The following is a 15,119-nucleotide window of genomic DNA, read 5'->3' as shown; positions in this document are numbered from 1 at the left end:
GGATCAAAGTCTTTCCTAATTGCCTTTGTGTCGGCGGGTCTCTGCACTAATAAAAGGCAACCCGGTGCAGGTGCATGAGACCATGCAAGCTTAGCCGATGCCTTATCATTAGCCCACTTTAGAGGTGTGCTGCCCTTTTCCTGCCTCCACAGGGAGCAATTGATGAATGGAGATTGGGGGAGTGGTGGAAGCTAGGAGGAGGGATGGTGGTGTTGTTTAATGTTCACATAATTACATCCCTACACATGTGTTTGATGGTCTAGACCCCCCAAAAGGCGTGTGGGTCTTTGGAAGTTTGCTCCGCTATGTGTACATTGTGTTGTAAACAGGCTTGTTGGCAGAACTCTTAATAGTCCGTCAAGGAGTTTCACTACCTGCAGGAGTTTTTCAAAGCTTGGTTTTACCTTTACCTTCACAGGGACTACATCCACAAACCATTTAGTCGCTGTGTTCATTAATCAATGTCATTTTTCGTTACCTAAAACTTAACATCGTCTAAAAAGCTCTCCGTGTATAACTTTGAACCAGGGAGTGTAAATGTCACGATGCAAAAAGGCACACTGAGGACATGACCCTCTCTGCTGTGGTTGTAGATGCAGTCATGATCTTTCTCCATCAAAAGCACTGTAACTGTCGGAGGGCTGTGGTTTTACATTTATTTGGTCAGCATTTCCTGTCTATACAATTTCAAAGACTTTTCAATTGAGTGGCTTCTTTGCTGCGTGGACGCTTCATTATAGTGTTCTTTATCCGTTAAATACTAATTGCATTGAAGCTGCAGGACAAACACATGGCAGTGTGTACGTGCACTTGTGGATTATGTGTTTCACACACGCAATGTGTGTTTCTTGGCAGAAAAATATGTAATGTGTGATGAAGGCTTAAAGAGGTGTGTGTGTGTGTGTATTTTTTGCTCTTGAGGATTTTGGAGATCTTTTTCACCTTATGAAGGAGCCTCAGGGAGAAGGGGGGGGGGGGGCTGTGAAGTTATTCAACAGATGTTACACCTGTTCATCATATATCCCCTGCACGCACACACTTGGTTCCTCTACTTGTCCAGCTTGTCCATTTATACATGAAATGGAAGTTTACAAAAATATTCCGCTTTACTCCTTTAAAACCATATCAAATATAAATAACTGTGCCTGAAGAGCACATGTACAGTATATGAAGGCTTTTAGTTGTAATTGCATTATACACATTTGCCATAATAACCTACATAAGAGAGAGAGACGTTTTCCATTAGACATGTGCTTTCCATTTTGAACCTGTTAACATTAAATGGATTCTGTCTGATGAAGGTTGTTCATTGTCAAAAAATGAGGTTCTTTTGAAGTCTCATCATACAGTCAGCATAAACTATAACCGGAATATGTCTAAGAGATATAAATTGTCCCTTATTTTTGTCTTTTGTGACACTGTCTTTCCCCTGGCTTTCTCCTGTCTCTCCTATAAATTTCCTGTCTCCAGGATGTGTGTGTCGGAGTGCCCCAGTGGCTTTTTCCGTGATGATAGGAAGCGCTGTAAAAAGTGCTCCTCGTTATGTGATACCTGCGTTGGTAGCCGTAGCGACCAGTGCACCACATGCAGGACTGGTTTCCACCTCAACGAGGGCGCCAACACATGTGGCGCCAACTGTGGGGACGGCTTCTACCTCGACAATGGTACGTTTCACTGGTGGCCAAACGGACTCTGCAATGTTTAAACTCTAAAATATTGAGTGCAACCCGGCAGTCAAGGACTTGTTTCAGAATATATTGGTCCCACCTCTGGGATTTGCATCTGACTTTTTCATCAGATGTACGTTATGTGTGTTATCAATTGTGAATATTGTGTCAGTTTCCTACAATCTCACAGCACCATAAGAAAACTATGGACCAGAATAGCAACGAATGGATATGTTCCTCATTGTTAAATCTTTCTTATTTCTGGAGTAAACAGTTTATAGATATAGTAAAAATAGCAATTACAATTTGTTTGGTCCAAATGCGGTTTTCTTCAAATTCTCGGGTACTAGTAACTGGCAGTTCAATCATTTCACAATTGAGAAGCTAAAACTTCCAATGTTTTGCATTTCTTAAATGACCAAAAATGTATTATAAACATGGTTTATACATAATTAAGAAATAATTAATCTACCTTCAGTTCTCCTTGAAATATATTATCAGGATTCCCAAAACTCTCACTGACAATCTTGACTTATTGTCAGTCTCCTCCCCTGACTCCCAACCATATGATTTCCCAAATAAAACCATAATAACTAAGAAAAGGAGCTTTATTGTAAATGTAGAAATAACAGTTTAGTCATTGTCTGTGGTTTCCCATGAATGAAAGAATGAATGTCCAATCCCCGTCTCTGCTGAGAGCAGAATTTGCGTTGTGCGTTGTGCGCTGTGCGTTGTGCGCTGTGCGTTGTGCGCTGTGCGTTGTGCGTGTCATAGCCTTTTGTCTGTTACTTTCCTATCGTCCGTTACCAACTCTAGAATCTTCTTTTTCAGCTCAGCACTGTTGGCCTTTTGACATTTCCGCTCCGTGTGTTTTGTTAATCTTCCCCCTCTTCTGCTTATCCTCTCTCCTCTCCTCTCCTTCTGGTCTTCCTCGTTCACCTCACCCATTATCTTCCCCCTCCATTATTGTTTTCTTCCTCTGCTCCATTTCTTAATCATAAATGCAGCCTCATCTGGTGTCTTTCAGATTCCAACATTTGCCGGAGATGTCCAGAGAACTGCAAGAAGTGCACCACCTCCAACATCTGCACAGAATGTAAACCTGGGATGAGGTAAACTGGGAGTCATGCGGATCGATGCCTGAGTTATTGATTAGACTCAGAGCATTAGGCTTTTGACAGGGATTGTTTCTGTCTTGCTTTGTCTGTAGCTGCATAACACGTGATCACACACGTTTTAACTTGTATTGCTTTGATGGAGGTTGAATTGTCAGAAATGCTGCAAACACAACAAACAAATTGTATTTCCTGTGTCTGACAACACCTTTCAGGGGAACCTTTAGGTACTACCATCAAAAACACTGAGTTGGCCTCTGATAATGGTTTAAGTTTCTGGTCTAATATTGGGGGAGAAATGAGGGGGGGGCACAGCTGCCCTCAATGTCCCCCATGTGCACAAACCGTGTGGTTTCAGATGCAGCTCACCTAAACACATTTGTAGTAAGTTGTATATAAAGATATTGACAACATAGTGTGTACAATATAACTGAGATCAGATCTGCTTGTATTGATCACAGCCTGTAGGATCAACCATTGCACACAGTCCTCTTTTGTACTGTGTTTTAGTACAAACGCTCACGTTTTGTCATTTTGATTTGATTTAGCTTCAATGTCAGTGTTGTGGTTTTAGGATAAACATCTTTTGTGTTCATTCACTCCCGATGCTGCAGGAATACAGTACTTTGTAGCTAATTCGGACCAGGACATATTGTTTCGCTGTGGTTTGATTTTGCAGCATGAACAAATGAAACCAGGGCTCCCAAACCATCTCCCTCCTGGGACCCACGTTGAGTAAACAGAGTTTCATCCTGTGACCGAGACTTATTAAACCCACACACACTCATGTAACGTGGAGACCCACAAGAAGTGGAGCAGTTGTTCTTTTGGGGTTTGTGGTCTTCACTTTGAAGAACCTCTGATCTAAGCAATTTAGTTTTCCATAAATACATGTTGCAGTTCATTTTCTGGTCACTTCCACAGCTTCAAACAAACCCAACTACACTTGACAACGGATTGGGCGTTTCAAAGTGCTGGAATTTCTGATAGGTCATGAAAGAAACACTTGTGAAGCACTTAAAACATATTGTGGTCTTGAACGCGGCTTTAAGGGTTCAGCGTAGCCAGAGGTGGAGGTGGGGAGACCAGTAAGCCATAATTTCCCCCGAATGCCGGCGAGACCACAGTGAGACACATGCCCACACACGCACAATCCAACAGTCTCCCATTCAGTGCAGCATTCATGGCCGGTTAGGAGACGAGGAGGAAGAGTGGACCAGACGAGGTCGTTTCTGGGAAACGTTAACGCAGGCCAGCTGTTTTTCAGTTTGCTTCGGCGAGCTCACCGACCTGTCCTCACTGCGACTTTACAGAAGCGACTTTGTAACCTGCAAAACCAACTTCCTGACTCACTTCTACTCCCTGCCTCTGGCAAAATCTTTTATAACTTTTCTTCCAAAGAACAAAATTTATTTGATGACAATTCAGAAGATGAAACATTCTTCTGCATCTGTGAAAAACTAAACTGGGCCAGCAGCTAACGTATACACCCACATGATACCAGTGCTGCAGCTTTTGTCATCATTATTCCAAAATATTTGCCTAGTAAGAAACTTCTAATGAAACGGGCTCTTCAACAGACAGACTTTAATCTATTTTTCAAAAAACAAACATTTGGATATGAGAGATAGTGCTGCCACCTGAATGGATGTTTTGTTTGTCTTTGTTTGTCCCTGGTATTTACTATAAAATCAGGAGTGTGTGTGTTTGTTCCTCCTCCCAGTCTTCAAGGAAACAAGTGTCAGATGACCTGTGACCCAGGGACTTATTACAACGGCCACAGGAGGAACTGTGAGCCGTGTCATCGGGCTTGTGCCACCTGCGCAGGTATGAAGGCACACAATTGTACCTCTTATTGCGTATACGCCCGTTGTTAAGCAACATTTGGTCTATAATGCCCTAACAACATACCTGAAATGTGTGTCTATGTCTTTCCAGGCATAGGTATAGAGGCTTGCACAAAGTGTGCCGACGGCTACTTGCTTGAGGACTGGCGGTGTGTGTTAACGTGCAGCACTGGCTACTACCTGTCAGAGCAGACCTCAGACAACGGGCAGGTGCAGAGGTCCTGTAAGAAGTGAGTCAGCACACCTGCCAACACCTCTTCAGTGAACTTGTGGATCTCCAGTCTACAAAGATTTAGAAAGAGATCTTGAGAACAGAAATGTAGAGCTTTAGGCAGGGGTGTGCAAACTTCCTATGTTTTTTTTAGCATGGGAATATATTTTAACTTGTGTATTAAAACTTTGAATAAAACTGACAGATTATTACATGTTTGTAACCTGAATCCTGTGTGGAAATAATATTCCATATAATCCATATAATTAAAGATTTTTTTAAACCTACAACCGGCTCATTTGCTGCTGTGTGATTGAAAGTGTAGCAATATTATATTTTCTGGTTATTATCTCCACCATTTGTTAGCCACGGCGAGCTGATGTCCGGCAGCTCCACGCGACCTTTAGCCGAGGTACCGGCACGCAGCCGGGAATCAGACGCAGCAGGACAGAATGCATCGATAAGGCTCAAAGTTGTTCAAATTAATTTCTTCAGAAATAATCTAATGACAGACATTATCTAAGAAACATTTTTGTTTCACCCGGCTCTATTCAGTCCAAAAGCAAAGGCCACAGCCCATTTGCCCGCAGCTCGTGGCGTGAACAGTTTCTCAGTTTGCAACTTTTATGATTTGATAAATTGGCATAATTTAAAGAAACCTTTCAGAAGTTCCCAATGTTGCAGTCATTGTTTCTATCTTAAAGCTGTTTGCACTCCTCCCACAGTTCTCACTCTTCACTAATGTTAACCTGGATGAGAAGGAAAAGAACCTATAAACGTAGTTATTGCTGTATTAATAACTGTTTGACCTCCTATCAGTCGCCTTGTTTACTTCATCGTTTCTTGAGGTTAACTTTCTTCCTTCATATGTCCTTCTCCCATCTTGACTTTCTCACTGACTGGATTTCCTAATTCTCTGGTCATCTCCTGGTCAAATCATTTCCTATTAGAATGTTTTTGATTTTCACATTAAATGTGATAGATTTGCCCTCTGCTGAACTGTTTCCGCACTTAAAACGTTCTAATTCTTTCCAAACACTGCTCACCAACACACTCTGAAAGGGACAAATAAATGAACTACAGCCTATAAATGAAAAGCATGTTTGGCAGATCAGACAGTGTTTGTGTTGATGGTGGTCACATAAGTGCAAATACACACATCAAAAGTACCCTTTGCTGTGGATTTCCGTTTGGTAGGTCCACTCTTTTGTCCCTGGTTGCACTCACACATTCCACAAATATTGACACACACATCACATGTATGCCATCAATGATTGAGTGCATTTTGGAGAGCAGCAATTTGGAAATGTAAAATAGTTTGAGGAAAATAAATAACTATAAGGTGGGACATGTGAGCATATGGGTGTAGTGCTGCACAGAGTGGTGTCTAAACCTGTATCCACCCATCGACAGGTGTGACCATAGCTGCTACGAGTGCTCGGGGCCCGGTGAAAGGAACTGCAGCAGCTGTGTCAGTGGTTACAATCTGGAGGCAGGAGCCTGTGTGGTCAGCACCATCTGCAAAGATGGTGAGTTTGACAGATTTCTTATCTGCATGATGGCCTCAATGTGATAGTTTTATGCTTTCATTGCCGCTCAGCATTTAGTCGTAATGCATAACAGTGTGGTCCAGAGGGAAATCTTAAAGTGACTGTTTAAACCAGCGAGAATATTGAATTGGACTGTCACACAAGAAATATACTTTAAAGTGCAATTGGAATCAGACTATTTTGCATTTTCCAGATTAATTCAGTTGTTATATCGCACAGAAGATGAAAAATCACTGCAGAAGGTAACTTTATTAAGTGCAAGCTAAGGATTTACCGATGCACTTATTTATAATATTTTTGCTTTCTACTAACTTCTTGAATCAACCTGCCTGAATGCAGGAGGGCAGTCTGTCCTTGCTTTTGCCTTTTGTGCTTCATCTGAAGGTCTCATTCATGTTCTACACATGACTAATTTAAAGTCTCTCTCGGACTACAAACGCACTCATCCATTTTTTTTTTTTTTTACATTACAATATAAACTCACTTTGTTCTGGTTTTCTTTCTGTACTTTGACTGGTTTCTTGAACCATCTAAAATCTGTTATGTCGATCTTCTTTCATATCATTTGCTTAACTAAAAAAAATCTGATTTTCTTGTTGCTTTTACTTGCATTTTCTGTTTCATTCCTATGCTTTATGGTCTACTCTTTCTTTTATGGTGTTTTCTTTCTTTTCGTTTGACTTATTCTTGTTTCTCACTAACTGGCTGAGGTGATGGTCGGATTATGACCGCAGTGTGTGAGTTGCTGGTCCAGCCATGGTCCTCTAATTAAAATGGACCCGGGGCCAAAAAAGTCTTCCAGAGCATAATGTGTTTACTGTGAGGCCTTTCTGTTCATGATGAGTACTTTACTTAAAGTGCACACTCAGTCTGTTTTAAACCCTCCTAAACCAAAGCTCAAAGGTGGCATTTAAATGGTTTTAATAAATAAAATAATTGGCTATGTTTGCAGACTGGTGGTCCACTTTACCCTTTTCTTTTTTTTTATACACCAAGTTGTGAATTTAAAAAATCTTCAAATTGCTAATTGTGTGACTTTTTTTTCTTTCTCTCTCTCTCTCTCTCTCTCTGTTTTTATTTATTTTTATTTCCTGTCTCCCGACGTGGATCCAATCTCTCCACTGGACAACAATCATTTTCCACCTTGATGAACATCACCTGTGATTGGATCAAAAAACTCTTCCTGAATCCTGTCCTGACCAATCACACTGCTCTACCTGCCATTCAATCATTTTTGATGGTTCTGTCCTATTGTGTGTTTGTGTGTGTTTCCCACATGCATTTAAATGTGTATGTGCATGTCCCCCACCACTCCCACCCCCCCTCCTTCAACCCCCCTTACATCTCTTCTTCCTGGTCTGTGGAAAGCAAATGAAGAATCTTGGGCGGAAGGCAGTTTCTGCGTGCTCGTTAAAAAGAACAATCTTTGCCAGAGGAAAGTGCTGCAGCAACTGTGCTGCAGGACGTGCTCGCAAAAGGGTTGACGGGACGTTCTCAACGGGCATAAAGGGAGTGCCGGGGCGAGGGGGGGTGGGGGGCGCAGGGGCCACCCCTCCTTCTCAACCCCCCCCCCTGCCCACACATTCACAGTCACATAATTTATAAGAGAATCTGTGCCTCTTAAAGGGACTGCATCGGAGGTGCGATGACAGGACTACAACAAACCTACCTTTTTTTCTGTACTGGGACACGTACACGTGGTCAGGGTGTAAAGGACTGGGACGTATTTCAAGAAAAAAAACAAGCAAATGAAAACAAAAGTGAAAACAAACAAAAGAATAAAAGTGTCGGTATTTTGTGACCAAAGCATCGATGCCAAAATAATTGAACCTTTTTTCTTTTCTTTTTTTTCCAGTGTAGGAAGCATAGTTTAAAACCTGTGAATCTCTGAATATGTCTGTGTGCATTTTTATTTTGGCTCCTTTTCCTCCTCTTTCTAGTGTTAATGATAAACAGATGGAAAGTGAATATACAGTAGGAAAGGCCCTGATTTTTCTGCCTGTAAATATACGTCAAAGAAAAAAAAAGCTCACTTAGTAATGTGAAAATAATGTCTGTCTGGGCTGACTTTGGCCGTGTAGAGGAGGGAAGACAAGTTCACACACACACATTTCTATACACACATTCACACAAAGAAACGCATGTACCACACACATAGACTAATAAACATGAGCCCAGACACATAAATCAGCCACCACTTGAAGTCCGATACCACAGTGTCACCGTATCCCAAAAGTGATGCGCGTTACTGACCAAAATCCCCTAATTTCATTTATTTGCAAACATAAACTTTCCCTCTGAATAGTGTGTGTGTGTTTGTCTTTATTGGTGTGAGTAGGAGAATGCCATTAATTCTTAATGTAAGCCCAGACAGCATTGATTCATCCCAGAGGTACGAGAAGACGAGTCGATAGCTCTTCCTCCTTCCGGAGCTTTCTGCGGGGAAGGAAACGCCGCAGTGGAGAAAAACGATTTTGCGCTGCTACGGATGCACCGATGCCCATTTTTTGCTCATGATGCAGATTTGGGATTATAAACTTTTGCCCAAAACCTATTATTGATTCTATTCATTACAGTGACAAAACAATTAAATTGTTGTTGTCACTAGATCAAATAATATAAGTCATATTTGTTACGTTACTGCTCTCATAATTAAAGTTTTAGAATTTCTAATCTTTGTCATTCCATTATCCATTCCAATATTGATAGCAATGCATATCGGCAGAAGTATTGCACTACACCGCCAACTAAGAAGGTCAATGAAAATATTCTGCCGTTATGATGTTAATAAATGGTCTCAGTCAGACGGACGGCAAAGGGATCTTTGAACATCAATTCGGTTCAAAATATAGATCTTGAAATAGATTTGGGATTAAACCTTTAGGTTCCTTTTCCCCCCAATTTTTCTTATTTACATTATTTTGTTTTGAACTGACAACATCATCGTTGAATGCTATTCAACTTCACTCGTGTTCAAGCCAACAGACTTCAGATGTCTGGTTTCTCCTCCTGTCTGAACCGTACTTGATGGAACTAGAAGGCTATTCCTGTGCTGCTCGTTTCTGATAACGGCAAATATCATGTTTAAGACTCTTATTCTAATCGTGTGGGTTTTTATACCTGCACGTTGAGCATTTACAGTATTAGATGAATTGTTGTACTGTCAACTGGTTATGGTTCCTGATGATTTGTAATAAAGATTGATGGCTCCCCTGTTCTGGTTAACAAAAACGTATTCTTGGTCATTGTTTACAATGACTTTAATTGACTAGATGTGCGCGCGCACACACACACACACACACACACCCTCATAAGAGCTGTTTTTATTTTTTACCTGTGACATATCTGTGACGATGCATTATTAATGTTACTCAAAGTCCTAGTTTTGAAAATCTTTTTTACTTAAGTGTTCTTATTAAAATGTTTAATCTGTTCATGTTCATGTTTTTCTTTTGGTTTATGTTGACCGTGTATTAGTCATCGTTTGAACCATTTGCGTTTTCATTCATCAGTTTCTCACTTCCTTTACAAAATATTAGCTTTCCTTTTTCAGTCAACTTTTATTTTATAAAAGAGTTTTTGAAAGAGGTAAGATCATTCAAATTCAGATGGTTGCTTTCAGACGCCTTCCTTTTTTCTGAGCTCATTCGGATTGATTTAAAGGAAAGGAAACTAACCAGTTAAAAACAGGTTAGCAGGTTAGATTTGGTGAAATGACTCTGCCTCTGAGTTGATAGGATGGTTGTAATACAGAAGATAAATTTCCCCTCAGGTCGAGCACTACAACCACCTGCTTACATGTCTGCACAATATTAAAGAGGTCTATATTCTCCTGACAACTTATAGCAGGATATTGTGGATATATTATACACAATATAATTATTTGCAGGTACCAGGAGGCAGAGGGGCCAGGTAATTGTTATTCAGGACCCGGTGTGGTGGATGTCAGTGTTGTATCTGTCAGCGGAGCTCCCTCTCCTCACACACTCGACTGTCAATGTCCTCACAAGGTCAGCTGGTCCACAAAAGAGGAACGGTTTCACTCCCCTGAGTGACCGGCTCTCTTTCTTCTCTGCTCCATTCTTCTCCCGCCTGGCAGCTGGGAGTCCAACCTGTCTGCTGTTGCCGAGCGGAGTTGTGCGGCTTTCCGTCCCTGGAGAGCTCGGCTCCCTGTTTGTTTATGTGCGTGACTGTGGAGGAGGAAAACGGAAAGACCGGGAGACTATTTGCGTGTGTGTGATAGCGCTTTATTTGGGGGCTGTTTGAATGTTTTCAGCAGAGCGTTACTGAATGGGATGCCACCGTCTGTTGTGTTCGTACACAAAGAAGCTCTTTTGTTTTGAAAGGAACAATTGAGCTTTTCACGGCGAGGCAGAGAGCACGCACAATCGCGCCGCTTCCTTTAAGGATGCTGACTCGCACCAAAACCCCACAGCGCCGTCCTCACGCCTGAGTCTGTCACCTTTGTCTGATACAAAGGTGGGACAATAGACAATGTTTTGTCCCTTTTGTTGTGGCTTATTCCAATGTTGCCAGGTGTCAGGCTGAAGCTTGATGTGTTTTTTGGAACTCCTCTCAATTGTTTTGCAACTTTTGACACAGTATCCCATGTGCATTTTATATTATTGTGTCTGGGATGAATGCGAGCAAAGTTTACTCCTTCACGCGCTGTGAGAAAATGCTCTTTGGTAAACATGGTGAGTTTATGATTTTAGTTTAGTCTCATAAGTATGGATTATGTTTCTGCCAATTATAATATAATATATAGCCACAGACAAGGATGGTGCGGTCAGTTTACTTCCAATATAAACACACATTGTAGATTTGTATATATTTATATATACATTGCTGCATGTTTCTGTTATTTGTAGAGTAGAGGTTTTGTACCTTGATGCTTGTGATGCAAATCTGTCATAATATATCTTGAATTATTTTAGGAATCTTCACCTCGTGTTCAAGCCCATATGGGGCCAAAAAAACAAACCAGCCATTAAATTAGGAAGCATGCCTGACTGACGTTTTCAAACATTACTTTTAGACCTTTAAAGTGAAAACATGATAAAGAGGAGGAGATACAATTGTTATTGTGTGTCAGAAACCAGAGGATAATTGGCTTTAAATGAAATGACAACAACAACCGACACAAGTCACTCAAGCAAAAATAAAGAAGTCCGCATACACAAGCAGGTAAACCAATGAAGCCCACTATGATTCATGCTTTGTTGTAGGCGAGTACATGAGTCGTAATGGAAGGTGCCACCTGTGTGACGTTACCTGCCTACAGTGCTCCGGTCCAAACAGCGAGGACTGCACCAGCTGCCCCCCTACACGGTGAGAAGCATGTACCTCACCACATGTCCCCCACGGGTCACGTCTTAATCATTTACTATTTTAGGTCAGAAAATCTGGGCATAATATTTATTTCCACCATTATACTGACAACACTCAATTTTTCCAACCATTTTATCGTTACTTTAACATAAAGCTTGTCTTGGTTTGTTGTCGGCATTCATTTTCTTCTTGTGAAGAAAAGGATGAAGACATCCTGCAGTCCATGGAGGCACTGATTTAACAATTATCGGGACGCAAATGAGACCAGAATTAGCGGTAGCTCGGTAGCTCATCCCTACGCTTCCCTCCGCGCCACGGGCAGACTACTTCAGCACGAGCAGAGCAGATGGGAGCTCTGGAGAAGTAGTCTGCCCGTGGCGGGGAGGGAATGGCATAGAGACAGTGGGCATCCTTGTGCCGTACGAGCTAATCAAAGCAGCAGGCCCCTTCTGCGGCTCCATCACACTTTAATGGTTGGAGCCCCACAGCTGTGGAAGTCCAAACACCTGAGGACCTTAGGTGTGCAAATACAGAAGCTCACCTTCTTCTCAATGATTCCTCAAAACGGACGTTATTTTTACTCACACCCTTTGTTTTACTTGTTTTATCTTGACAGTGTATACAATTGTATCTATTCTTTTCAAGCGCTTTTTTACTAGTGATGTCATACTTGAAGATAGTTCAAGCAACCATGTAAACAAATATAAAAAGCAGCTTATAACAAAACACTTGTTAGAGCTCTTTTAGCTCTATGACTTATTATGGTTCCTTAGCTTTTGGTCCATTTGCACTGTAAATATGTGTATTACTATAAATATGTACATTTGCAGTGGGTGAGGCTTATTTTGCATGTTCACTATTAACCAAATCCCCACCTGCAGGTTCTTTGATGATGGCCGCTGTGACATCCGCTGCCAGAAGGGGCGTTATGCTTTGGGGAGCCAATGCCATCTCTGCCACCACACCTGCCACGAGTGTGCCGACGAGGGACCGGACAACTGCACCAGCTGTGACAAAGGTACAGCGACCTGGATCAAGGTTTTATCAACCACCGATTCCTTTTAACCTTTACTTCTTTTTATGTCGATGACGACACAAAAAAGTATAAATTTGTCTATGAGTTAATCGCAATTGCAATACTTTAACGGACGGGACCAGTTATAACCGTTTTTTCTTTCAAGCCTGCACGCTGTTAGCCTTTGAAGTGACAGGTAGCATTTTGTAAAGGTGCCCTGGTATTTATTCAAAAACCCGTCGATCTAGCTGTGACTGGAATGCAAGTGCTTTTGCTAGTCAAGGCTCGTTTGTTTCTGACTCCAGTATCAATCATCTAAAGGTAAATTAATCTAATTACATCAGTATTTCAGCCACGGCTTGCTGATGTGCTGAAAGGGCGGTCATTCATTTGTTTCATTTCAATTTCATTTTTCCTAGTTTTTCCCTACCTTGCATAGTTTGAAGATCTTGTGAAGCGATTACAATTGTTATGATGAAACTGGACGTCATTAGAGGCTCACAACTCTAGAAATATCAACTTGATGGTGTTCGTAATAACTTTTTTTATCAGTGTCACAGATCGTATCATGGCTGTCAAAATGAATGTATTTACACTGGGCAGATCATATTACGCTCACACCCGCCTACACACCCACCTCGTGATGCCAGACACCCAAGGAGAAGATCAACACCAGATTTCCCTTTCACACACACTCTCTCGCCCTCACGTGTGCACACACACACACTCAATTAGCCGGCAAGTTTGTCAGACTGTTTGCAAATGTGGTTCCATTTAATTGCAGGTCTGTCTGAGGCTCACTGAGACATAACAATAATAACATGAAGAAACCCTCCATCTGTCTCTCAACGTGTCATTTCTCTGTCAAAACAACCTCTCAAATCTTGGCCAGACACACACACACACACACACACACACACACGCGTGCCCTCATTTCAATATTTGCAATACGAATCTTTTTAGAGCTCACAAACCAAGCGTCTGATATTCACACAAGTGTATTCAAGTGGCTCAAAGTTTACTTATTCGTTTGATTTGTTATGTCAATAAAGCAGGTGTCTTCAAACTCACGCATTAAACTTTCGATAACCAATCAGGTCTGGATTAAATTAATCATGAATTAGCCCCAAAATAGGGCCAAATCAATAAAGATGAATGAAAACACAGGACCCAAACAAAAGCAGCTTCACATGAGTAGCATGCAAACCCTGGACTCAAGGTAGATTTGGTTACATTGCCTCACTGTGAATATGAACATTTTATATGTATGTATGAACATATGTTCGTATAACTGTGTGCATGAGTGTTTGTGTCAAATGTATTTGGAAAAAAAACAAATAGAGACTTTCTGCAAACTGCTCAGGCCTTTAGTACAAATGTTGTCTTCAACATTCACTGTTCGTATATTGAGTTGGAGATGTTAGGCTGTTGAGCCGCTCTCTTGGATACATCTGCATATCCCTTTTGCACCTCACAACATTTCCTTGTCTTTCTCCATCTAGATAGGTTTGAGGTCACCAGGTACCTCTTTAAGAGCCAGTGTCGGGATGTCTGTCCAGAAGGGTTCTTCCACTCTTCAAGAAGACGGTGTGAACCCTGTGCTGAAAACTGCCTCATGTGTTCATCGGAGGATCACTGTCTCCACTGCAGCCAAGGACACAAGCTCAGAAATGCCCAGTGTGTCCCGATGGAGTGCAGCACAGGTGAAAGATGCTGACAGAGCCTCGTTAGATATAAGACACTGTCTTATAACCTGTCCTGAAGACAGGCTTGATTACTAATGTCACCATCACATAGCCCACCACTTTGCATGCTTAAAATATGTTGAATGAATTTAGGAAGGATCTTATTACCGCTGTTGCTCAGCACCACGGTCACGGAGCTTTGGCTGAATGTGTCTGACACCACCTCAGGGGACATCTAGGCCAGTGACCTCATTATTACCTCAGTATCTTAGTTAAAAGACCAAAACACAGCTCTTCCTGCCCAGCTACTCATTTCACTAGTATGCCAGGAAATAGGCAGTTTCAGGAATGATACGCTTCTGATATATAATATATATGCTCTAAGGCTATAAATGAATAGGATCTAATTAAATGAAAACATCTCCATGTTGTGATTTGGGTATATTAGGTTATTCTCAATTATAGCAATGTAGGAATACTGTATGAAACTGGCTTTTTCTTAAGTGCATTAATGAAAATGCCAGACACTACTTTCTATTCATCTGAAAAATATTTGCTGAATTTATTTAATGTCCTCAGGGAAATTGTGATGGATGAACATGTCCCACTTATGAAATGTTAGTGTCAGCCAAAAGGGGACTGACAAAGATATGCTTTGAGTGAGATTCTTCTTGAGATCCTTCAGATAAGTAGAGGAA

At 41.4% G+C, this 15,119-nt stretch overlaps 1 protein-coding gene across 5 annotated transcripts in view; it reads left to right on the top strand.

The window, feature by feature from the left end:
* The window catches only part of pcsk5b (proprotein convertase subtilisin/kexin type 5b), a 43,355-nt gene extending 29,983 nt beyond the window's left edge, over positions 1-13,372 (top strand). Inside the window, exons 16-22 of one of the 5 annotated variants that reach the window (XM_078086574.1) lie at positions 1,471-1,664; positions 2,695-2,779; positions 4,506-4,609; positions 4,721-4,859; positions 6,254-6,369; positions 11,619-11,721; positions 12,603-13,372. In XM_078086574.1, the coding sequence (XP_077942700.1) occupies positions 1,471-1,664; positions 2,695-2,779; positions 4,506-4,609; positions 4,721-4,859; positions 6,254-6,369; positions 11,619-11,721; positions 12,603-12,786 (925 nt within the window). In that variant the 3' untranslated portion in view covers positions 12,787-13,372. Of the gene's footprint in view, positions 1-1,470; positions 1,665-2,694; positions 2,780-4,505; positions 4,610-4,720; positions 4,860-6,253; positions 6,370-6,583; positions 6,633-7,758; positions 9,622-11,618; positions 11,722-12,602 lie in introns of those variants that run through there. The other 4 variants (XM_040195170.2, XM_078086575.1, XM_040195169.2 and 1 more) reach the window with 4 other exon arrangements.
* The last annotated feature ends 1,747 nt before the right edge of the window (positions 13,373-15,119 follow it).

This window comes from Gasterosteus aculeatus, chromosome 13, assembly GCF_964276395.1.
Source record: "Gasterosteus aculeatus chromosome 13, fGasAcu3.hap1.1, whole genome shotgun sequence".
Lineage (NCBI taxonomy): Eukaryota > Metazoa > Chordata > Actinopteri > Perciformes > Gasterosteidae > Gasterosteus > Gasterosteus aculeatus.
This window is presented reverse-complemented; position numbering and strand designations above follow the sequence as displayed.